The 26842-nt window shown below is 45.6% G+C and overlaps 1 protein-coding gene across 1 annotated transcript in view; it reads right to left on the reverse strand.

The window, feature by feature from the left end:
• Positions 1–22060, reverse strand: part of ntng2a (netrin g2a) — a 29710-nt gene extending 7650 nt beyond the window's left edge. Inside the window, exons 1-7 of the mRNA XM_044336216.1 lie at positions 21830–22060; positions 18823–19249; positions 6034–6292; positions 3612–3757; positions 3102–3340; positions 2325–2497; positions 2136–2159 (exon numbers count right to left, since the gene is read on the reverse strand). Coding sequence (XP_044192151.1) covers positions 2136–2159; positions 2325–2497; positions 3102–3340; positions 3612–3757; positions 6034–6292; positions 18823–19050 — 1069 coding nt within the window. The 5' untranslated portion in view covers positions 19051–19249; positions 21830–22060. The remainder of the gene's footprint in view (positions 1–2135; positions 2160–2324; positions 2498–3101; positions 3341–3611; positions 3758–6033; positions 6293–18822; positions 19250–21829) is intronic.
• Positions 22061–26842: the final 4782 nt, after the last annotated feature.

A 26842-nucleotide genomic window follows, 5' to 3' on the forward strand; every position in this document is an offset into this window, starting at 1 on the left:
TCACTCCTGATGAGGGTGTATCACCAGCCGCTGTCAGAGAAGAAGAGTTATGTTCTTTAGTGAATCTTCTGTTGGTTCTCCACAGAAATTCTGCAGAATATCAAAGTCTGACTTCTTCAACGTGGAAATATCCCGGAACCCCCCCCCCTCCCCCCCCCCCCCCGCAACCTCCAGCCAACAGCTGACTCCAAAATACACAACACACGCACACACACACCTAACAGCTAGCAGCTAATAGCCAGCAGCTAACAGCTAGCAGCTAATAGTCAACAGCTAACAGCTAACAGTGAGTCGCTAACAGCTAGCAGATAATAGCCAGCAGCTAACAGCTAACAGCTCAAAGTGGCTGATATTCTCACTTTAAGAAAGTGTGTTAGTGTTTTATTTTAACAGGCAGTGAGATGAATATTTACAAATTTTAGAAGCTAAACTTTGATATGAGAGAGTTTGTCGTGTCATAAAATGTTTTACTCATCGATGGGATCTATAGGTTCTTTTATGTAGTCCATCAATATGTTTTAATGCTGTAGCTGTGGGTTCCTCTGATAGACTGACAGCTGAGAGCAGATCTGTTGCCATGTCAACTCTTTCTAAATTAACTTTAACTTCCCTCCCAGAATGCACTCTGAATGTGACCAATCAGAACAAACAGGTCATAATAAAACCAATCAGTCTTGATGTGAATTAAACCAGTGGTTCCCAACCTGGGGGTCGCTGGATTAATCAAGAGTCATGAGTCATGAAAAAAATATATGTTAAACACAAAATTGTGATTTTTCTTCAAGCTTTCTATGGATTTTTGCTTTATTTCTTGTCAAGTTCTATATTTTACCTCCTCAAGTCTCTAAAAGTTATTCAGATAAAACAAAATAAGTTCTCTTTCTAGAGCTGCAGGGTTGGTCAATTAACATGAAGATAAACTGAATATCTTTGGGGTTTGGACTGTTGGACACAATCAGACGACTGAAGATGTAACCTTGGACTGTGGGGAACTTTAACGGATATTTTTCACTATTTTCTGACATTTTATGGACAAAACGATAAACTGATCAACCAAGACAATAATCAATAACTTAACTGGGGAACATGCAGCATGTGAGGAGGGTCCCATGTGGACTTTAATTTAAGGGATCACAGGCCAAAGAGGTTGGGAACCACTGAATTAAACCACTGCAGGAACCTGAGAGCTAGTTCTCACTAGAACCTGAACTTTAAGAACCCTGTGAGTGTTTGTTCTTCAGAGGGTTTCAGAAGAACATCATGACAACACCATCCCACAATTTACATTCATAATCCACTAATTAAAACTGGTGTGCAGGACTTTTGTCTCCCTCTTCTGGGAGTGATAGTAATTACAAAAACACTGCTGACGTGTTTACATGCTGCGCCGTAGCCGACTCCGTCGCTAAAACGGTGGATAAGTTGTTTTGAACATCACACAACCCCCATGAAATGACCCGTTTCACTATCAGTATTTGATCCATTTGGTCTGATAACATTTGGAAAGTCTAAAAGAGCCGCATGATTAAATTATTTTATCCCCATTCAATAAAACAGAGAGTTAACCGGAAGTTAGATTAAAAACTTTACATATAAATGAATGGACGTTCATTTTTATATAAAAGCTCCGCACTGCAGGTTTAATTATCTCAAGCCAAGATGTTTGTGGAGAAATGTGACGCTACTCAAATCACATTTTCATCAACATAACGAGGAAAAGTTTGATTGAAACAAACAAATCAGTGAAACGTATTCCGGTAAGTGTCCCTGTAAGACAACGTCTCACCAAACTATTTCTTTCTGAATTCAGATTCACAGCTGTTCAGCTTCAGTCTTTATGGTTAAATACTGAAAACAGAAAGTGTTTCTGAAGCTGCTTCAGAGTCTTCATCAACCGTCTGTGCTGAGACTTTCAGCCTGTTTAGTTTGGGTTTCTGGTTCTGGCTCAGTGTTACCAGCAGCAGTTGCTGTTGTGTTTTCACACCTGTTGTCATGTGTTGTGGATCAAATGTGATGCAGCTTCTACGGGACGTGATGATGCAAGACAGACAGACAGGTGAACAGGAAGACAGGTGAACAGGAAGACAGGTGAGCAGACAGACAGGTGAACAGGAAGACAGGTGAGCAGTACTTACTGGCTGCTGTTTCGGCTGCTTCACCTGAAAGAGAGACAAAATGTTAGTGTGTGTGTGTGTGTGTACAGGTATGTGCAGGTGTTGGCGATGTGTGTGTGTGTGTGTGTGTGTGTACACGTAGGTGCAGGTATTGCGATGTGTGTGTATACAGGTATGTGCAGGTGTGTGTGTGTGTGTACATTTACGTACAGGTGTTGGCAGTGCCTCTGGGCAGGGGGAGGAAAGATCCGGGCCTCCAGCTGCGGGATTTGAACCCTTGGCTGCAGCGCTGGCAGTCCTGTCCGGCCGTGTTGTGGTCACATTCACACTGCAGTGTTGCATCTCGCAAAACACACTGAGATGCATGCTGGTTACACTTACACCTGCAGGAACACACACCAGGTGTAGCTCGCTTTCAGTGGTTGTAGCTGGTTGTTAGTTAGTTGGAGAGTGTAACTGGTAGCTAGTAGGTGTAGCTGGTTGTTAGTTAGTCAGAGAGTGTAGCTGGTTGTTAGTTAGTTAGAGAGCGTAGCTGGTTGCTAGTAGGTGTAGCTGGTTGTTAGTTAGTTGGAGAGTGTAGCTGGTTGTTAGTAGGTGTAGCTGGTTGTTAGTTAATTAGAGAGCGTAGCTGGTTGTTAGTAGGTGTAGCTGGTTGTTAGTTAGTTGGAGAGTGTAACTGGTAGTTAGTAGGTGTAGCTGGTTGTTAGTAGGTGTAGCTGGTTGTTAGTTAATTAGAGAGCGTAGCTGGTTGCTAGTAGGTGTAGCTGGTTGTTAGTTAGTTGGAGAGTGTAGCTGGTTGTTAGTAGGTGTAGCTGGTTGTTAGTTAATTAGAGAGCGTAGCTGGTTGTTAGTAGGTGTAGCTGGTTGTTAGTTAGTCAGAGAGTGTAGCTGGTTGCTAGTAGGTGTAGCTGGTTGTTAGTTAGTTAGAGAGCGTAGCTGGTTGTTAGTAGGTGTAGCTGGCGGGTGTAGCAGCAGGTGTGTAGTTACCTGGCAGGTATGTCGATATTTGAGACTGCGTAGAAGTACTTGAGCAGGTTTTCTTTCTGGACGTAGGTTCCTCCTAGCGCTGGGCGGAGAAGTCGCAGGCGGAGGTTGGTGAAGGTGAAGAAGTCTCTCAGGCCCTTCATGGTCTCCATGCGGGTGTACAGGGCATCCATGTTGATCAGCTTCGGACCCGCAAACACCCCGAAGCGTGCACGCACCTCAAACACCACCAGCTTCTCCTCCTATTGGTCAGACACTGACATCAGTAACTCAGCTATTGGTCGACCACTCAGTAAAAGGCACTAACAACTGTCCTGTTCATTAAACAGAGTCCAAACTAGTATAGTCAGTATGACCAGTATAGCCAGTATAACCAGTAGGACCAGTATAATCAGTATAATCAGTATAATCAATGTGACCAGTACCATCAGTGTAACCAGGATAACCAGTATATCCAGTAAAACCAGTATAATCAGTATGACCAGGATGACCAGTTTTGGGCCTAGGACCCACCTTGGCTCCGACCCAGCGGGAATACTGCTCAGTGCAGATGACCCGGGTCAGGTTGCTGGGAGTCAGATCCGAGACCCGTTTAGGTGGCATACCGAAGGCCTCCATGCAGTCATCAGCGTAGAACTGATATGGCTGCCATGTTCCACCTGAGACAAGAGACAAGGTTCTAACAAGGTTCCACCTGTGACAGGGGACAAGGTCCTAAAAAGGTTCCACCTGAGACAGGAGACAAGGTTCTAACACGTTTTCACCTGAGACAGGAGACAAGGTTCTTACAATGTTCGACCTGAGACAGGAGACAAGGTTCTAACAAGGTTCCATTTGAGACAGGAGACATGGTCCTAACAAGGTTCCACCTGAAACAGGAGACAAGGTTCTAACAAGGTTCCACCTGAGACAGTAGACAAGGTTCAAACAAGGTTATACCTGAGAGGGGAGACAAGGTTCTAACAAGGTTCCATCTGTGACAGGTGACAATGTCCTAAAAAGGTTCCACCTGAGACAGGAGACAAGGTTCTAACAAGGTTCCAGCTGAGACAGGAGACAAGGTTCTAACAAGGTTCCACCTGAGACAGGAGACAAGCTTCTAACAAGGTTCCATTTGAGACAGGAGACAAGGTCCCAACAAGGTTCCACTTGAAACAGGAGACAAGGTTCTAACAAGGTTCCACCAGAGACAGTAGACAAGGTTCTAAAAAGGTTCCATTTGAGACAGGAGACAAGATCCTAACAAGGTTCAACTTGAAACAGGAGAAAAGGTTCTAACAAGGTTCCACCTGAGACAGGAGACAAGGTTTTATCAAGGTTCCATTTGAGACAGGAGACAGGGTCCTAGCAAGGTTCCACCTGAAACAGGAGACAAGGTTCTAACAAGGTTCCACCTGAGACAGGAGACAAGGTTCTAACAAGGTTCCACCTGTGACAGGAGATAAGATCCTAACAAGGTGCCACCTGAGACAGGAGACAAGGTTCTGACAAGGTTCCACCTGAAACAGGAGACAAGGTTCTAACAAGGTTCCACCTGAGACAGGAGACAAGGTCCTAACAAGGTTACACCTGTGACAGGAGATAAGATCCTAACAAGGTGCCACCTGAGACAGGAGACAAGGTTCTAACAAGGTTCCATTTGAGACAGGAGACAAGGTCCTAACAAGGTTCCATTTGAGACAGGAGACAAGGTTCTAACAAGGTTCCACCAGAGACAGTAGACAAGATTCTAACAAGGTTACACCTGAGACAGGAGACAAGGTTCTAACAAGGTTCCATCTGTGACAGGAGAACAAGGTCCTAAAAAGGTTCCACCTGAGACAGGAGACAAGGTTCTTACAATGTTCCACCTGTGACAGGAGACAAGGTTCTAACAAGGTTCCACCTGAGAAAGGGGAAACAAGGTTCTAAAAAGGTTCCATTTGAGACAGGAGACAAGGTCCTAACAAGGTTCAACTTGAAACAGGAGAAAAGGTTCTAACAAGGTTCCATTTGAGACAGGGAACTAGGTTCTGACAAGGTGCTATTTGAGACAGGAGACACGGTTCTAACAAGGTTCCACCTAAAACAGGAGACAAGGTTCTAACAAGGTTCCACCTGAGACAGGAGACAAGGTCCTAACAAGGTTACACCTGTGACAGGAGATAAGATCCTAACAAGGTGCCACCTGAGACAGGAGACAAGGTTCTAACAAGTTTACACTTGAGACAGGAGACAAGGTTTTATCAAGGTTCCATTTGAGACAGGAGACAGGGTCCTAACAAGGTTCCACCTGAAACAGGAGACAAGGTTCTAACAAGGTTCCACCTGAGACAGGAGACAAGGTTCTAACAAGGTTCCACCTGTGACAGGAGATAAGATCCTAACAAGGTGCCACCTGAGACAGGAGACAAGGTTCTGACAAGGTTCCACCTGAAACAGGAGACAAGGTTCTAACAAGGTTCCATCTGAGACAGGAGACAAGGTCCTAACAAGGTTACACCTGTGACAGGAGAAAAGGTTCTAACAAGGTTCCACCTGAGACAGGAGACAAGGTTCTAACAAGGTTCCACCTGTGACAGGAGATAAGGTCCTAACAAGGTTCCACCTGAGACAGGAGACAGGGTTCTAACAAGGTTCTACCTGAGACAGAAGACAGCATTCTAACAAGGTTCCATTTGAGACAGGGAACTAGGTTCTGACAAGGTGCTATTTGAGACAGGAGACACGGTTCTAACAAGGTTCCACCTAAAACAGGAGACAAGGTTCTAACAAGGTTCCACCTAAGACAGGAGACAAGGTTCTAACAATGTTCCACGTCAGACAAGAGATAGGGTTCTAAGAAGGTTATAACAGGTTTTGACAGATTCTAAGAAGGTTCTAACGGAGTTCCGACAGGGTTCTGAATGGGTTCTAACAGTAATGAACACTACACTCACTACCACTGACCAATCACCTTTGTCCAGAGATTTCTCCAGGACCATGCTGGTTGGTCGGCCATACTCGAAGGTCACGATGATGTCATCGACCACCTCCAGACTCTTGTTCCATGATAGTGTGATGTTGGCCAATAGCGGCTCAGGATACCTGGACCATGTGACTGTCTGCCAGTAGGTGATGAGCCCACCCCTCTCCCTGTCCCCCATCAGCTGAGGAGGGTGAGACAGATCGGGGCTGGATGCATCGCACTCATCACTGCAGAGATATGGGTTCTCCTGCAGAAAGAGAGATTAGTATAGTGGCAATTTTTATCATTTTAGTTTGAGCTAATTTTTTGCCTCATTAATTTGTTGTTTTGATGCATTTCTTTTTCTTAACATTCCACTGTGAATCCATCTCAAATCGAAGGGTTACTCACAAATCCACACAGAATCAGAAGAATATTTGACTTGTACTTATCTCTCCAGGCAGATATGAATAAACCTCCTTTTTACAGAGCAAGAATGCATTTCACAAATTAAAGCCTTCTGTAGAAGAAGATTATAATCCAATGGAGTATCCAAAAAACTGTATTCCACAGAAAGGTAATCCAAAATATTCCAAATTAACGGTCAAAAAAGCTGTATCGAGCCAAACTAACAGTAAGGCAGCCTCCTTCCCTCACTAACTGCTGACTAATCAGCCTTTTACATCTGACTTCTAGATATGACACTAGGAGGTGCACTTTAGCACTAAACGTGTAGTAATAAATCCCACAGTATTCTAAAGAATAACAATAACAAACAAACAACAGTAATAACAACAATAAAGTATGTTGTGATGACTGGCTCTTACAGGCAGAGAGAGACAGACACAGAGACAAAAGAATTCCAGAAGAGTAGCTGCACCAAAAATGAGCTCCTGAATACATCTCAGACTTGGACCTAAAAAAGCAGAGAGCAGGGAGGTTGAGTACCCTGCTAAATGTAAGAGTGGAACAGCTAGAGAGAAACATAAGGAGAAGACACTGCGTGAAAACCCAGAGGTCTTCTTCTCTGAAGCTGAAGTGGACACCATGAGGATCAATGGAACATATTCACATGGTGGCCATTTTCCTCTGACATCTGGCTCAGGATGGGAAGCTTAGTACAGTAGTAGTGTTAGTGAAAATAGTACATGCCTCCATGGAATTTATGTCATACTATTTAGTATTGTAAATGTATACAGTTGTACATATGTTAATGTTTTCATATTTGTCTCACTCTACGGGTTCATTTTTATTGCTTTAATGTGTTCATTTCATATAAGCTGCTGGAATATTCAGGGTCTCCACTCCTCAACCTTTGAACAAAAGAGTGGAAACCCTGAATTCATGAGGTCTATCAAAGAAGTTGATGTAATTGTGTTGACATGGTGTCAAAATGATCTGCTCACTCACTGTCCTCCAGGATATAATCAAGTCATGGTGCCCTCTATAAAATTAAAAAACATATGCAAGGGCAGAACATTGGATCTTGGTGTGGTATAAAGTAGTATTCACCAGTGAAACAGGATAAATCACACATCTGGTTAAGGTTAGATCAAACCCTGAGCATAACTGATAGGGATCTATGTCTCTGTGTTATTATATTATATATATATAAGACATTTTTGAAACTCTCCATTCAGAAATCACATATTTCCAGGCCCAGGGAAACATGCTTCTAACTGGAGATCTGCATGGACAAACAGGAAGTGAACCTGATGTCATTGACCCACATGTGTTTGGTCAGTTTCCCCTGTTTACCACACCAACCATCACCCATCAGAACAACCTTGACTCTGAAATTAATCAAAGTGGCAGCGAATGCATCTCTTTTACACCTTAGGCCTTCACATAGTTATCTGTAGGTTCAGAGATGACTCTTTAGGGAGATTCACATACTCCTCAGCTGTTGAGTTAGGTGTAGCATACTATGCAACCACTGTCATGGACCCCTCCACTATCAGTGCATTCACTGTCAGACAACAATCCCTCCTTTCAGATCACAACCAAATAAATGTGTTTCAAATAGAGAAGGCAATCCAGGCACTCGAAATATAAAAAATGTAACAATGAGAAAGGAAATACTAAGAAGCCTTCATTGTTGGGGCTAACTCCTTGAAACAGCAACATGTTTTGACCTCTGTAGGCCTTCCTCAGGGCTTTAAAACAGATGATACGGGTGTGGCCTCACCTATATAGTAGCAAAAGCCAATGGGAGGCAATCACATGACCTGGACAATAACATGACAGGTGAAACAAATTGAAAATCATGAAAAAATGAAGAAAAAAAACATGAGATGAGATAAGATGGAAATATATACATGTACTTCATAATGGAAAATAGGCACCCATATATAGGTTTTACATAGGCTGTGAGAACAGAGAAGAGCCTATACAGAAAGAATTACAGAAAAAGTCGTCATTTACAACAGGATACTTTAATGCAGCCAGTCAATGGACCCAAAAAGCTTCCCTTTGGTTAAGTTTCTGTAATCTCGTAAAAAGTGGGGTCATCTTATATTTGGGATATTCATCTTATATTTCATCTTACATCTTATATATATGTCAATATAAACTTAGCACAAAAAGTAAGGAAATTTATGTTTGGTAGATTATTTCTTTGTTGTAACGATGCTTCTTGGCAATAAATCTCATACCGTTGGAAAGCCTTTTTATTTCCCTTTTAAATGGAGCCACATTTGTAAGGAACATGCATTTGTGGGATGAGCAGCAGAGCTGAGTATGTGGGTTGTGCCCATGAAAAATTTGCCAAATCTTCTCTGCCGATGCCAAACAGCTTATTCTGCCATTGACTCTTGTTTGGTGTTTGGTGGATTGGATGATTGAAGTTTGAAGTTTGCCTGGCACCTCCTCCTCATGCTGGTCACCAGCCTGGTCACACACTGCTGTGGGATGGCATCTCATTCTTCAACGAGCATTTGTTGCATGTCAGCCAATGTGGTTGTGTTGGTCACTCTGGCATGAACAGCACGCCCAAGCTGATACCACAAGTGTTCAATGGGGTTGAGGTCAGGACTGCTGGCAGGCCGTTCCATCCTCTCCACTCCCAAATTCTGGAGGTAGTCTCTGATAAACCCTGCTCTGTGGGGGCGAGCGTTTGGGTTTGAGTTTGGTCCCAGACTGTGGAGATATGGGATTGCCACTGGTTGCAGAATCTCATCTCCATATCTCTCTGCATTGAGATTGCCTCCAATGATGACAAGCCTTGTTTTTCCAGTGAGGGAGATGCCGCCCCACACCATCACCCTAACCCTAACCCCCTAACTTTGTATGTATGTTCAAGACATAGTGCAGGATGTCTCAGGCATGTTTTGATGGGCACTACAGTTCATCCGATCAACAGCAGCTCAACTCAATATGTAGTCTCCAGATATTCTGCGTGTGAGGTGTTTAGGGAGCATCTGTAAATGATAGCATCTACTGATAGCCTGATTCTGAGGCGTTTAGGGAACATCTGTAAATTGTAACGTCTACCGATAGTCTGCATGTGAGGCATTTAGGGAACATCGGAAAATTATAATGCCTACTGATAGCCTGCGTGTGAGGCGAACTGGGCCCCAGAAGTCAGAAGAACAAATACCAAAATATTATTAAACATAGTATGAGTTATAGCTACCTTGAAATAACCATAATAGAATCAGGGAGTTTTGACATGGCAGCGAATGCACTCAAAAAAAAAAAGCCCAAAGAGCTCTAAATGCAATAAAGAGAAAATGTTATAATTTCCAAATCCCAATTAAAGTCCGGCTCAAAATATGTGACAGTGTCATCCTGCCCACTGCGTTGTATGGTAGTGAAATCTAGTATCCACTCAGTCATCATAACTAAACCTGCTGCATCAAACATCCAACACAGTCCTTACATGTACACAGAAAACAACAACAAATGCAAGTAGAGCAGAATTAGGCAGATACTTGCTGATAATTAACTGTCAGAAGAGAGCACTTCAATGTTTTAATCTCCTTAAATCCCTAACCCTACCCCCCGAGACCCCCTCCACTCCAAAGCCCTCCAAACCAAGAGCTGAGCCAAGAAAAGAGTCCCCGATGTCAGCTGGTGCTGAGACTAACTGCCCCTCTCAGACACATTCACTAGTCTCACACCAGCACTGCTTTCCAAACACCAATTACAGTCAACCAAACTAACACAATGTACAGAAACCAGTCTGCTTAGATATGTAGATCAGACTGTTATGTGATGAACTGGCAGAATATCTCTCTGCTGTCACAGATAGAAAGCAGAGACAGATCCTAACAAGTACAGGCTGAGTGACCACAAACTTTTTATCCAACAAGATGACACAAAACATCACGGTAACCAAAAGAAAAGACAAAATGTGTCACTGTTGGACAGGTGAGATATTAATCTCACATTTCAAAGAGCTTAATGAGCTCTCAACATTAAAAATACTCTCTCATACACAAACACACACACACACACACACACACACACACATGCATAGGATATACTGTATATATATATATACATAGATACATAGATATACTATATATAATTAATATGTATCAATTTTAATGTTATGTTAATGTTATTTTGTTTAAATTGACTTTTGGTGATGCTTTGGCAATACTGTTGTGACATTCATGCCAATAAAGCAAATTTAAATTTGAAGTTGATAGACAGAGAGAGGAGGCAGACGATTAACTGAATGATTGATCCTTCAGCTGGTATCAACATGTGAACAGGATCAATAAAAACTTTGTGTGTGTGTGTGTCAGACTGCTACAGAGGAGCTGATCAGTGGGTAGTGATTAGCTGTGATCGATCATTAATGATCATCAGTACTGACAGAGGCTCCTGGTGTGTTGAAACTGATCCTGTGTTTGTCCCACTAACATACATATGCAGTGAGGGATTAACAAGCATGTTAATCTGCTCAGTGTGTTAATCTGACTTTAGCTGCAGCCAACTGTCACACTGCAGACACACAACTACAGCCAGCACACAACAATCAGCAAACAACCACAATCAGAACACAACAACCAGCACACAACTACAACCAGCACACAACCACAACCAGAACACAACAACCAGCACACAACTACAACCAGGACACAACTACAACCAGCACACAGCAACCAGCACACAACTACAACCAGCACACAGCAACCAGCACACAACTATAACTAGCACACAACAACCAGCACACAATTACAACCAGCACACAGCAACCAGCACACAACTACAACCAGGACACAACTACAACCAGCACACAACTACAACCAGCACACAACTATAACTAGCACACAACAACCAGCACACAATTACAACCAGGACACAACTACAACCAGCACACAACTACAACCAGCACACAACTATAACTAGCACACAACAACCAGCACACAATTACAACCAGGACACAACTACAACCAGCACACAACTACAACCAGCACACAACTATAACTAGCACACAACAACCAGCACACAACAACCAGGACACAACTACAACTAGCACACAACAACCAGCACACAACAACCAGCACACAACTACAACCAGCACACAACTACAACCAGAACACAACAACCAGCACACAACTACAACCAGAACACAACAACCAGCACACAACTACATCTAGCACACAACAACCAGCACACAACAACCAGGACACAACTACAACCAGCACACAACTACAACCAGGACATAACAACCAGCACACAACTACAACCAGCACACAACTACAACCAGGACACAACTACAACCAGGACACAACTACAACCAGCACACAACTACAACCAGGACACAACAACCAGCACACAACTACAACTAGCACACAACAACCAGCACACAACTACAACTAGCACACAACTACAACCAGCACACAACTACATCTAGCACACAACAACCAGCACACAACAACCAGCACACAACTACAACCAGGACACAACTACAACCAGCACACAACTACAACCAGGACACAACAACCAGCACACAACTACAACTAGCACACAACAACCAGCACACAACTACAACTAGCACACAACAACCAGCACACAACTACAACCAGCACACAATTACAGCCAGGACACAACTACAACTAGCACACAACAACCAACAAACAACTACAACCAGCACACAACAACCAACAAACAACTACAACCAGCACACAACTACAACTAGCACACAACAACCAGCACACAACAACCAACAAACAACTACAACCAGCACACAACAACCAACAAACAACTACAACCAGCACACAACTACAACTAGCACACAACAACCAGCACACAACAACCAACAAACAACTACAACCAGCACACAACAACCAACAAACAACTACAACCAGCACACAACAACCAGCACACAACTACAACCAGCACACAACAACCAGGACACAACTACAACCAGCACACAACTATAACTAGCACACAACAACCAGCACACAACAACCAGGACACAACTACAACTAGCACACAACAACCAGCACACAACAACCAGCACACAACTACAACCAGCACACAACTACAACCAGAACACAACAACCAGCACACAACTACAACCAGAACACAACAACCAGCACACAACTACAACTAGCACACAACAACCAGCACACAACTATAACTAGCACACAACAACCAGCACACAACAACCAGGACACAACTACAACTAGCACACAACAACCAGCACACAACAACCAGGACACAACTACAACCAGCACACAACTACAACCAGGACATAACAACCAGCACACAACTACAACCAGCACACAACTACAACCAGGACATAACAACCAGGACACAACTACAACCAGCACACAACTACAACCAGGACACAACAACCAGCACACAACTACAACTAGCACACAACAACCAGCACACAACTACAACTAGCACACAACAACCAGCACACAACTACAACCAGCACACAATTACAGCCAGGACACAACTACAACTAGCACACAACAACCAACAAACAACTACAACCAGCACACAACAACCAACAAACAACTACAACCAGCACACAACTACAACTAGCACACAACAACCAGCACACAACAACCAACAAACAACTACAACCAGCACACAACAACCAACAAACAACTACAACCAGCACACAACTACAACTAGCACACAACAACCAGCACACAACAACCAACAAACAACTACAACCAGCACACAACTACAACTAGCACACAACAACCAGCACACAACAACCACCAAACAACTACAACCAGCACACAACAACCAACAAACAACTACAACCAGCACACAACTACAACTAGCACACAACAACCAGCACACAACAACCAACAAACAACTACAACCAGCACACAACAACCAACAAACAACTACAACCAGCACACAACAACCAGCACACAACAACCAACAAACAACTACAACCAGCACACAACTACAACCAGCACACAACAACCAACAAACAACTACAACCAGCACACAACAACCAACAAACAACTACAACCAGCACACAACTACAACTAGCACACAACAACCAGCACACAACAACCAACAAACAACTACAACCAGCACACAACTACAACTAGCACACAACAACCAGCACACAACAACCACCAAACAACTACAACCAGCACACAACAACCAACAAACAACTACAACCAGCACACAACTACAACTAGCACACAACAACCAGCACACAACAACCAACAAACAACTACAACCAGCACACAACAACCAACAAACAACTACAACCAGCACACAGCAACCAGCACACAACTACAACCAGCACACAACTACAACCAGCACACAACTACAACCAGCACACAACTACAACCAGCACACAACAACCAGCACACAACTACAACCAGCACACAACTACAACCAGAACACAACAACCAGCACACAACTACAACCAGCACACAACTATAACCAGCACACAGCAACCAGCACACAACTACAACCAGCACACAACTATAACCAGCACACAACTACAACCAGCACACAACTATAACCAGCACACAGCAACCAGCACACAGCAACCAGCACACAACAACCAGCACACAGCAACCAGCACACAACTATAACCAGCACACAGCAACCAGCACACAACTACAACCAGCACACAACTACAACCAGCACACAGCAACCAGCACACAGCAACCAGCACACAACAACCAGCACACAACAACCAGCACACAACTACAACCAGCACACAACTATAACCAGCACACAGCAACCAGCACACAACTACAACCAGCACACAACTACAACCAGCACACAACAACCAGCACACAACAACCAACAAACAACTACAACCAGCACACAACTACAACCAGCACACAGCAACCAGCACACAGCAACCAGCACACAACTACAACCAGCACACAACTACAACCAGCACACAGCAACCAGCACACAACTACAACCAGCACACAGCAACCAGCACACAACTACAACCAGCACACAGCAACCAGCACACAACTACAACCAGCACACAACTACAACCAGCACACAACTACAACCAGCACACAGCAACCAGCACACAACTACAACCAGCACACAACTACAACCAGCACACAACTACAACCAGGACACAACTACAACCAGCACACAACTACAACCAGCAAACAACTACAACCAGCACACAACTACAACCAGCACACAACAACCAGCACACAACAACCAACAAACAACTACAACCAGCACACAACTACAACCAGCACACAGCAACCAGCACACAACTACAACCAGCACACAACTACAACCAGCACACAACTACAACCAGCACACAACTACAACCAGCACACAACAACCAGCACACAACTACAACCAGCACACAACTACAACCAGCACACAACTACAACCAGCACACAACAACCAGCACACAACTACAACCAGCACACAACTACAACCAGCACACAACTATAACCAGCACACAGCAACCAGCACACAACTACAACCAGCACATTTGCTCTTGTTTGCAGGTCACACAGTCTACTTGTTTACCTGTCAAAGTCGAGTTCCTGCTTTTCTCTCAACTGCCTGCGTACTTGCACAGTTCCCTCTGGAGTAAGCAGTGAGGTTGAGGATGGCAGTTTTCCTTTCAGCCGCCATCCTATCAGCAACTGTGCTGTTAATAATCCTACACTTTCAAGTGGTGTGTTGCAGTACTCCAACTGTGAAATGTAGGAGTTGCCATTATTCAAATGGGTTTGACCAGGACTAGACGTGGTGTGCCTGATTTCCGAGCTTTATGCAAAGTCTTTGATCTCAGCACTGGCATACTGATGACAACTACCCAAGATGACAACATCAGGAATGCCCTGCCTTGCAAACATCAATTTCATTGCAACTATGACACTGCTACTGGTGATGTCTCTCAATTTAGTGATTTCTCGGAACTTTGAGAAATAGTCCACACATAGCAGAAACTCTTCCTCTGTAGTGAAAGAGATCGATCCCTACTTTCTCGGTCGGTCTGGTAATGGGTGTGACAGTAATGACACTCTCGGACTGCTGTTTCTGTTCTCGTTACAAATGGCACACTGAGATACCATCTCCTCACTGTGTGAAGACATGTGGCCAATACACAATGTCTCTGACTTTCTTTTTTCACTTTACAATTCCTAAGTGTGCTTTGTGGATTTTGCTGGGCATTTCTTGTCTCAGCTGATGTGGAACAATGAGTTTTGCTGCTTCGAATATCAGCCCAGATGTGTGAGTGATTTCATCCCCAAATGTCCAGTAGGGATGAATTTCTTTTTGTACTGCACTTCTTTTATTTGGCCATCCCCTTAATGTAATATCTTTCAATAGATGTATTTCAGGATCCTCTGCTGTTGCTAGAGAGGGACTTTTGTGCAGCCACTGTAGGTTCTCCTACAGAAGGGGGAGGAGGTATTCATTTGGTTGCAGTCTGCATGAACCTCAGCAGTTCCTGTTTGTTCTGTGGCAGTGGTCGCTGTGTCACTGCTCTCACTTTTCCTTTATCTGGTTTCAGTCCACTGGCGCTGAATGTGTGTCCAGTGTATTTGATTTTTTTCAGCCTGATAAAGCACTTTTTTTTTAGTTAAATTCCAGATTGTATTCCCTTGCTCTCTCCAACAACTTCTTCAGCATGTGCTCATGCTTGTCCATGAAGTCTCCCCAAACAAGCAAGTCATCAAGTTTACAATACCATCTAGACCTTCAATCATCTGCACAATAGCCCTCTGAAACACCTCTGGTACTGATGAAATCCCAAACGGCAAAAATAATTATCTTTATCTTCCTATGGGGGTGTTAAAGGTGCACAGCTTTGAGCTTTCATCACCAAGCTTTATCTGCCAGGTGCCCCGATTAGCATCTAGCACGCACAGAAAAGTGCTTTGTAGTTGGAATATGGGAAACTACTTCCTCAACAGTGAGAAATGGGTAGTGCTCCCATTGGATAGCTTGGTTGAAGTCTTTTGGATCCATGCAGATACGGCTTTAAATCACACCTGAACACACACACACATCTGAACACACACACATCTGAACACACACACACACATCTGAACACACACACATACACACACACTCACACACACACACATCTGAACACACACACATCTGAACACACACACACATCATGTGTGTATCTGTTGTTGTTAATTAATCTAAAGTTTTCAGAAGCTTTTATTGTTTTTGCTTTCAGGATTTTCTTGTTAACCTTTTGTCCTATTGATTGATTGATTGATTGATTGATTGATTGATTGATTGATTGATCTTTTATTAACATTTCACTTTGCTTCATTACAACTGTTACATTTATCAATTATTCACACGACTTCAGTTTCCCAATGGAGCAATTAGACAGACAGCAGGATTCTGTGTGTGTGTATTCAGATGTGTGTGTGTGTTCAGGTGTGTGTGTGTGTGTGTGTGTTCAGGTGTGTGTGTGTTCAGGTGTGTGTGTGTGTGTGTGTGTTCAGGTGTGTGTGTGTTCAGGTGTGTGTGTGTACAAGTGTGTGTGTGTGTGTGTGTTCAGGTGTGTGTGTGTTCAGGTGTGTGTGTGTACAAGTGTGTGTGAGTGTGTGTGTTCAAGTGTGTGTGTGTTCAAGTGTGTGTGTGTGTGTGAGTGTGTTCAAGTGTGTGTGTGTTCAGGTATGTGTGTGTGTGTGTGTGTTCAGATGTGTGTGTGTGTGTTCAGGTATGTGTGTGTGTGTGTTCAGATGTGTGTGTGTGTGTTCAGATGTGTGTGTGTGTGTTCAGGTATGTGTGTGTGTGTGTTCAGATGTGTGTGTGTGTGTTCAGGTATGTGTGTGTGTGTGTTCAGATGTGTGTGTGTGTGTTCAGATGTGTGTGTGTGTGTTCAGGTATGTGTGTGTGTGTGTTCAGATGTGTGTGTGTGTGTTCAGGTATGTGTGTGTGTGTGTTCAGATGTGTGTGTGTGTGTGTGAGTGTGTGTGTGTGTGTTCAGGTATGTGTGTGTGTGTGTTCAGGTATGTGTGTGTGTGTGTTCAGGTGTGTGTGTGTGTGTTCAGATGTGTGTGTGTGTGTTCAGGTGTGTGAGTGTGTGTGTGTGTGTGTGTGTTCAGGTGTGTGTGTGTGTGTGTGTGTGTGTGTGTTCAGGTGTGTGTGTGTGTGTGTGTGTATGTGTGTTCAGGTGTGTGTGTGTGTGTATGTGTGTTCAGGTGTGTGTGTTCAGGTGTGTGTGTGTGTGTGTATGTGTGTTCAGGTGTGTGTGTGTGTGTGTGTGTGTGTGTGAGTGTGTGTGTTCAGGTATGTGTGTGTGTGTTCAGGTGTGTGTGTGTGTGAGTGTGTGTGTTCAGGTGTGTGTGTGTGTGTTCAGGTGTGTGTGTGTGTTCAGGTGTGTGTGTGTGTGTGAGTGTGTGTGTTCAGGTGTGTGTGTGTGTGTTCAGGTGTGTGTGTGTGTTCAGGTGTGTGTGTGTGTGTGTGTATGTGTGTTCAGGTGTGTGTGTGTGTGAGTGTGTGTGTTCAGGTGTGTGTATGTGTGTTCAGGTGTGTGTGTGTGTGTGTGTATGTGTGTGTTCAGGTGTGTGTGTGTGTATGTGTGTTCAGGTGTGTGTGTGTGTGTGTGTGTATGTGTGTATGTGTGTTCAGGTGTGTGTGTGTGTGTGTGTGTGTGTATGTGTGTTCAGGTGTGTGTGTGTGTGTGTGTGTGTGTATGTGTGTTCAGGTGTGTGTGTGTGTGTATGTGTGTTCAGGTGTGTGTGTGTGTGAGTGTGTGTGTTCAGGTGTGTGTATGTGTGTTCAGGTGTGTGTGTGTGTGTGTGTGTGTGTGTATGTGTGTTCAGGTGTGTGTGTGTATGTGTGTTCAGGTGTGTGTATGTGTGTTCAGGTGTGTGAGTGTGTGTGTTCAGGTGTGTGTATGTGTGTTCAGGTGTGTGTGTGTATGTGTGTTCAGGTGTGTGTATGTGTGTTCAGGTGTGTGTGTGAGTGTGTGTTCAGGTGTGTGTGTGTGTGTGTGTGTATGTGTGTTCAGGTGTGTGTGTGTATGTGTGTTCAGGTGTGTGTATGTGTGTTCAGGTGTGTGTGTGAGTGTGTGTTCAGGTGTGTGTGTGTGTGTGTATGTGTGTTCAGGTGTGTGTGTGAGTGTGTGTTCAGGTGTGTGTGTGTGTGTGTGTGTATGTGTGTTCAGGTGTGTGTGTGAGTGTGTGTGTTCAGGTGTGTGTGTGTGTGTGTGTATGTGTGTTCAGGTGTGTGTATGTGTGTTCAGGTGTGTGTGTTCAGGTGTGTGTGTGTGTGTGTGTATGTGTGTTCAGGTGTGTGTGTATGTGTGTTCAGGTGTGTGTGTGTGAGTGTGTGTGTTCAGGTGTGTGTGTGTGAGTGTGTGTGTTCAGGTGTGTGTGTGTGACTCACCAGTGTACAGAAGCGTTCAGGTGGGTTTCCACAGGTGATGCCGGGCGGATCGACTCTGATCTGCATCACTTCCTTCATGTTTGTGGGCGGCGGCTGACAGGCGTAGAACTCCCATCCTGGCCCCGCCTCTGAGCCTCGCAGAGAGCGGCACTGGTCGAACTGCCCGCCGGTCTGAGCGCGGCCCGCCGCCGGCAGCAGCAGCAGGAGGAGAAGCAGCGGGAGAGACATGGAGGCTCAGGTTCACGCAGTCAGACGGTCAGGGGGCGGGGCAACACTCGCCTGCATCTCAGGTTCTCTTCTGTCGGACCTTCTTCGACCAGGTGGCTGTCATGGTTACCAGGTAGTTATCATGGTAACTGGGTTACTGTCATGCCAACCAGGTGGCAGTGAAACCTGTTCTGAAGATGCTCCGCCCTTTGTTGTTCACCTGTAGCAACCAAACACGTGATTAAACACCATGACAGCTGTCCTCAACCTGCCCCACCTGGTTACAGGTAACAGGAAACCTTTTCCTCAGTGAAGATTAAACTGGTGTAAACTGGTATTAAATCATTTCTTCTTCTGCTTCTGGAAAAGTTGCCGAACACCTGACGTTCTCTTATTAAGGAGATTTTGACAAAGATTACAGAAGTTTTACTGTCCAATCAAACATCATCCAACGTTACTAATACAAACTAATCAAACAATTACCAACTGAATTGAATTACAATTAATAAATAAGTAATTGAAATATTGCAACAGATTAAAGGGAAATGTGAATAAATAGAGATAATCATGTGATTCCATCCTCAGGAAAGCAGAGTGATGCCTAATATAATATATAATATCATATAATTTGGCTTTCAGCAGGAACAGAATTGGCTCAGATGTCGTCGGTATTCTGTCACCAGGAGCGCAGAGTTTAAACAGCTCGAGTCATTTACAGATGTGAACAGCAGCAAATCTTTATAATCGGGCATCACTCAGCACAAACTGGTAAAAGATGCTGCTGTGTCTCCTGCAGCCTCCAGAGAAATAATGTCAGACATTAATATGAAAGATTCTCTTGTTTGTTTCTGTCTGAAGAAAACGACAAAGATGATTAAACTGAGACTCACAGAGACCTGCAGAGTCTTTATTAAGACACCAACATGTCCTCTGTTTACTGCGGCCGCTCTGCTGCAACCTCATCCCTTCAACACTCTGCTGCAACCTCATCCCTTCAACACTCTGCTGCAACCTCATCCCTTCAACACTCTGCTGCAACCTCATCTGTCCGACACACTGCTGCAACCTCATCCCTTCAACACTCTGCTGCAACCTCATCCCTTCAACACTCTGCTGCAACCTCATCCCTTCAACACTCTGCTGCAACCTCATCCCTTCAACACTCTGCTGCAACCTCATCCCTTCAACACTCTGCTGCAACCTCATCCCTTCAACACTCTGCTGCAATCTCATCCCTTCAACACACTGCTGCAACCTCATCCCTTCAACACTCTGCTGCAACCTCATCTGTCCGACACACTGCTGCAACCTCATCCCTTCAACACTCTACTGCAACCTCATCCCTTCAACACTCTACTGCAACTTCATCCCTTCAACACTCTGCTGCAACTTCATCCCTTCAACACTCTGCTGCAACCTCATCCCTTCAACACTCTGCTGCAACCTCATCCCTTCAACACTCTGCTGCAACCTCATCCCTTCAACACTCTGCTGCAACCTCATCCCTTCAACACTCTGCTGCAACCTCATCCCTTCAACACTCTACTGCAACCTCATGTGTCCGACACTCTGCTGAAACCTCATCCCTTCAACACTCTGCTGCAACCTCATCCCTTCAACACTCTGCTGCAACCTCATCCCTTCAACACTCTGCTGCAACCTCATCCCTTCAACACTCTACTGCAACCTCATGTGTCCGACACTCTGCTGCAACCTCATCCCTTCAACACTCTGCTGAAACCTCATCCCTTCAACACTCTGCTGCAACCTCATCCCTTCAACACTCTACTGCAACTTCATCCCTTCAACACACTGCTGCAACCTCATCCCTTCAACACTCTGCTGCAACCTCATCCCTTCAACACTCTACTGCAACTTCATCCCTTCAACACACTGCTGCAACCTCATCCCTTCAACACTCTGCTGCAACCTCATGTGTCCGACACTCTGCTGCAACCTCATGTGTCCGACACTCTGCTGCAACCTCATCCCTTCAACACTCTGCTGCAACCTCATTCAGTTGTCTCCTGTGTCCTTTATGCTTTACTAACAATGTAATTTTCTTCTTGTCACTTTATTGATTGAATTATGTTTGTGATCATGCGTTTGATTAAATTTTGACCTTATTTCTGGATATCAACCAAAGTTCTTTTTAAACATGAACAAACGCTGCATTTTCTCCTCAGTTCAGTTCTGTTCATTAAAGATTCAGGAACAATGTTCCCAAAGCATCAAAATACAATTTGACCAAATATCTGGACAATAAAAAATAACATTAACATTAAGACTGATAAATATTAATGATATATGTACAGTATATTATATGTGTGTGTGTGTGTGTGTGTATCTCTCATTCTCTTCTTTATTGTTTCTGATTTTAACTGTTTGTCCTGTTGGATGATTGATTGATTGATTGATTGATTATTAACATTTCACTTTTGCTTCATTAAGTTGTTACATTTATCAATTATTCACATGACTTCAGTTTCCCAAAGGAACAATTAGACAGACAGCAGGATTCTGTGTGTGTGTGTATGTGTGTGTGTATATATGTGTGTGTGTATGTGTGTGTGTGTGTGTGTATGTGTGTGCTTGTGTGTGTGTGTGTGTGTGTGTGTGTGTGTGTGTGTATGTGTGTGTGTGTGTGCATGTGTGTGTGTGTGTGTGTATGTGTGTGTGTGTGTGTGTGTGTGTGTGTGTATGTGTGTGTGTGTGTGTATGTGTGTGTGTGTGTGTGTGTGTGTATGTGTGTGTGTATGTGTGTGTGTGTGTGTGTGTGTGTGTGTGTGTGTGTGTGTACCTCTGTCTCTCTGCAGGTTGATTCTTAATAATCTGATTAAACAGACGACAAACGTTGAACGTCTCTTCTTTTCTTTCTTTTTGTTCTTCTTCTTTCTTTTCTGTTCTCCTTTTTCTTCGTCTCCGGTTCTCCGTCTGTTCGTCTCCTCGTTGCTCTTCTATCTGTCGTAACTCCTCCTCCTGTTTCTTATCTTTTCCTCCTAATCTCCTTCTGTCTCATCCTCTTTATTTCTTCTTCTCTGCTCTGATCTCTCCTCTTATGTTCTCTCTTTTCTTCTTCTCTCTTCTTCTTTCTTCTTCGTTCTTCCTCTTCTCTCTTTTTCTTCTTTCTTCTTTTTTCTTCTTCTTTCTTCTTTTTTCTTCTTCTCTCTTCTTGTAGAACTTCTCTGAACTGTGTTTGTTCTGGCAGCTGAATCACATCTGATTCTCTCTCTGCTGTCACCTCCGCCTCTCTCTGTCGTTTGAATCAGCTTTATTGACACCACAGCAGCAGTTTGTGCAGGTCTGAGCTCCTGAACACATGAACACATGAACACATGAACACATGATCACATGAACACATGATCACATGATCACATGAACACATGAACACATGAACACATGATCACATGATCACCCTCAACGGGCAACAATCATGGTAAAATCACAGAGACAAAATAATTGGAAAAATGGGGAGAAAACATGTCAGACTGCTTACAGCAGGTCTAACAAGCCTTCATATTGTCTCATCTTCACGACTTATTTTATTCAGGAATATATGTGTCTCAAAAAAAACAACCTAAAATAAATAAATGAATGAATGAATGAATTAAATTAACAAGTTATTGCCACCAGAATGAATGAATTATTGAATGTTATCAAAAACTCTGATGAGCTGTAAGCTGATGAGCAGCGACATCGATGCTTCTCCTGTTCCCGAGCGAGATGAAGAGTCGGATGTTCTCGGATCTGAACCGTTGCAATAGGTTCACTGAATCCAGTCTCAGACCAGCTGAGGCCACATAGTGGAGCAGGGACGTGTCCCAGGATGCATGAAACTAATCAGTCCTTGGAAAAGTTTTTAAAAAGTTTAACTACACTTTAAAAATAGGAGGTTACAAAATAATAGATTTTCAAATGGCAGTTTGTAGAGTCCAATGTTTGTATTTGTATCTGTATTGAGGCAGCTGAAGTTATTTGTATTTGTATTCAAATAAAAGTGGAAACAGGTGTAAACACTTCTAATTTTAGGATCTTTACGTGTTAAAATAAGTGTTCATCAAAAAACTATTTTGCAAGGGAGGCCTCCTCACCAGGTCTAGAGCTCAGTTCTCCCAGACTGCAGACGGCACAGTGGAGCAGAGGAGAGACACGGCGGAGCGGAGGAGAGACACGGTGGAGCGGAGGAGAGATACAGAGGAGAGACACGGCGGAGCGGAGGAGAGACACAGCGGAGCGGAGGAGAGACACGGCGGAGCGGAGGAGAGACACAGAGGAGAGACACAGTGGAGCGGAGGAGAGACACGGCGGAGTGGAGGAGAGACACAGAGGAGAGACACAGTGGAGCGGAGGAGAGACACAGTGGAGCGGAGGAGAGACACGGTGGAGCGGAGGAGAGACACGGTGGAGCGGAGGAGAGACACGGTGGAGCGGAGGAGAGATACAGAGGAGAGACACGGCGGAGCGGAGGAGAGACACAGCGGAGCGGAGGAGAGACACGGCGGAGCGGAGGAGAGACACAGAGGAGAGACACAGTGGAGCGGAGGAGAGACACGGCGGAGTGGAGGAGAGACACAGAGGAGAGACACAGTGGAGCGGAGGAGAGACAGCGGAGCGGAGGAGAGACACGGCGGAGCGGAGGAGAGACACAGAGGAGAGACACAGCGGAGTGGAGGAGAGACACAGTGGAGCGGAGGAGAGACAGCGGAGCGGAGGAGAGACACAGCGGAGCGGAGGAGAGACACAGTGGAGCAGAGGAGAGACACGGCGGAGCGGAGGAGAGACACAGAGGAGAGACACAGTGGAGCGGAGGAGAGACACGGTGGAGCGGAGGAGAGACACAGAGGAGCGGAGGAGAGACACAGAGGAGCGGAGGAGAGACACAGTGGAGCGGAGGAGAGACACAGCGGAGCGGAGGAGAGACACAGCGGAGCAGAGGAGAGACACAGCGGAGTGGAGGAGAGACACGGTGGAGCGGAGGAGAGACACAGAGGAGAGACACAGCGGAGAGGAGGAGAGACACGGTGGAGCGGAGGAGAGACACAGAGGAGAGACACAGCGGAGAGGAGGAGAGACACGGTGGAGCGGAGGAGAGACACAGAGGAGAGACACGGCGGAACGGAGGAGAGACACGGCGGAGCAGAGGAGAGACACGGCGGAGCGGAGGAGAGACACAGAGGAGAGACACAGCGGAGCGGAGGAGAGACACAGAGGAGCGGAGGAGAGACACAGAGGAGAGACACGGCAGAGCGGAGGAGAGACACGGCGGAGCGGAGGAGAGACACAGCGGAGCGGAGGAGAGACACAGCGGAGCGGAGGAGAGACACAGCGGAGCGGAGGAGAGACACGGTGGAGCAGAGGAGAGACACAGCGGAGCAGAGGAGAGACACAGTGGAGCGGAGGAGAGACACAGCGGAGCGGAGGAGAGACACAGCGGAGCAGAGGAGAGACACAGCGGAGCGGAGGAGAGACACGGTGGAGCGGAGGAGAGACACAGAGGAGAGACACAGCGGAGAGGAGGAGAGACACGGTGGAGCGGAGGAGAGACACAGAGGAGAGACACAGCGGAGAGGAGTAGAGACACGGTGGAGCGGAGGAGAGACACAGAGGAGAGACACAGCGGAGAGGAGGAGAGACACGGTGGAGCGGAGGAGAGACACAGAGGAGAGACACGGCGGAACGGAGGAGAGACACGGCGGAGCAGAGGAGAGACACGGTGGAGCGGAGGAGAGACACAGAGGAGAGACACAGCGGAGCGGAGGAGAGACACAGCGGAGCGGAGGAGAGACAGCGGAGCGGAGGAGATACACGGCGGAGCAGAGGAGAGACATGGCGGAGCAGAGGAGAGACACGGCGGAGCGGAGGAGAGACACAGAGGAGAGACACGGCGGAGCGGAGGAGAGACACGGCAGAGCAGAGGAGAGACACGGCGGAGCAGAGGAGAGACACGGCGGAGCGGAGGAGAGACACGGCGGAGCAGAGGAGAGACACAGAGGAGAGACACAGAGGAGAGACACGGCGGAGCAGAGGAGAGACACAGAGGAGAGACACAGAGGAGAGACACGGCGGAGCGGAGGAGAGACACGGCGGAGCAGAGGAGAGACACGGCGGAGCAGAGGAGAGACACGGCGGAGCGGAGGACAGACACGGCGGAGCGGAGGACAGACACAGCGGAGCGGAGGACAGACACGGCGGAGCGGAGGAGAGACACGGCGGAGCGGAGGAGAGACACAGCGGAGCGGAGGACAGACACGGCGGAGCGGAGGAGAGACGCAGAGGAGAGACACGGCGGAGCGGAGGACAGACACGGCGGAGCGGAGGAGAGACGCAGAGGAGAGACACAGCGGAGCGGAGGACAGACACGGCGGAGCGGAGGAGAGACACGGCGGAGCGGAGGAGAGACACAGCGGAGCGGAGGACAGACACGGCGGAGCGGAGGAGAGACGCAGAGGAGAGACACGGCGGAGCGGAGGACAGACACGGCGGAGCGGAGGAGAGACACGGCGGAGCGGAGGAGAGACACAGCGGAGCGGAGGACAGACACGGCGGAGCGGAGGAGAGACACGGCGGAGCGGAGGAGAGACACGGCGGAGCGGAGGACAGACACGGCGGAGCGGAGGAGAGACGCAGAGGAGAGACACGGCGGAGCGGAGGAGAGACACAGCGGAGCGGAGGACAGACACAGCGGAGCGGAGGAGAGACACGGCGGAGTAGAGGAGAGACACGGCGGAGCGGAGGAGAGACACGGCGGAGCGGAGGAGAGACGCAGAGGAGAGACACGGCGGAGCGGAGGAGAGACACAGCGGAGCGGAGGAGAGACACAGCGGAGCGGAGGACAGACACGGCGGAGCGGAGGAGAGACACGGCGGAGCGGAGGAGAGACACGGCGGAGCGGAGGACAGACACGGCGGAGCGGAGGAGAGACGCAGAGGAGAGACACGGCGGAGCGGAGGAGAGACACAGCGGAGCGGAGGAGAGACACGGCGGAGCGGAGGAGAGACACGGCGATGTCAAATATTGGTACAAAGTAAATATTCTTAAAAACCAACTATTTGTGCTTTTCTGAAATCTGTATTTGGATCTGGCTCCACCCCTAGTGGCTGGTAGGTGCCTTTGCAGCCTTTTGCTTCTTAGCTGAGAAAAAAAGGTCGAACATCAGGTCAAAAAGTCAGAGGTGGGTTTGTTTCCCTACAACATGAATATTAATTTATAGCTATTTTTTAATCTTGTTCTGACAAGATTAAAAATTATCATGACATTATATTATATTATATTATATTATATTATATTATATTATATTGTATTGTATTGTATTATATTATATTATATTATATTATATTATATTGTATTATATTATATTATATTATATTATATTATATTGTATTGTATTGTATTATATTATATTATATTATATTATATTATATTATATTATATTGTATTATATTATATTATATTATATTATATTATATTATATTATATTAATTAAATTATTTTGCATTATATTATATTATATTATCGTGCTGACGTGCTGCTGTGAGCATATTGTCTCATTTCCGGTGTCCGACAGTGTTACTGGTCGTGTTTTTGTTGCTTTCAGCTCTTTTGTTTTATTCTTCGTTACTGCGGATAAACAGCAGCTGTTCATTAGAACCATGGATGTATTATAAGGTCTTATTATTGTTATTATTATTATTATTATTATTATTATTAGAGGAACGCAACCTGACGTCACTGCGACTGAAGGCTGCAGTGACCAATCACAGCCGAGATCAGACTGATGACGTGTCGGAGCGTAAAGACGCTGCAGGAACGTTTC

The sequence above is a fragment of the Thunnus albacares genome, chromosome 2 (assembly GCF_914725855.1).
Source record: "Thunnus albacares chromosome 2, fThuAlb1.1, whole genome shotgun sequence".
NCBI lineage: Eukaryota > Metazoa > Chordata > Actinopteri > Scombriformes > Scombridae > Thunnus > Thunnus albacares.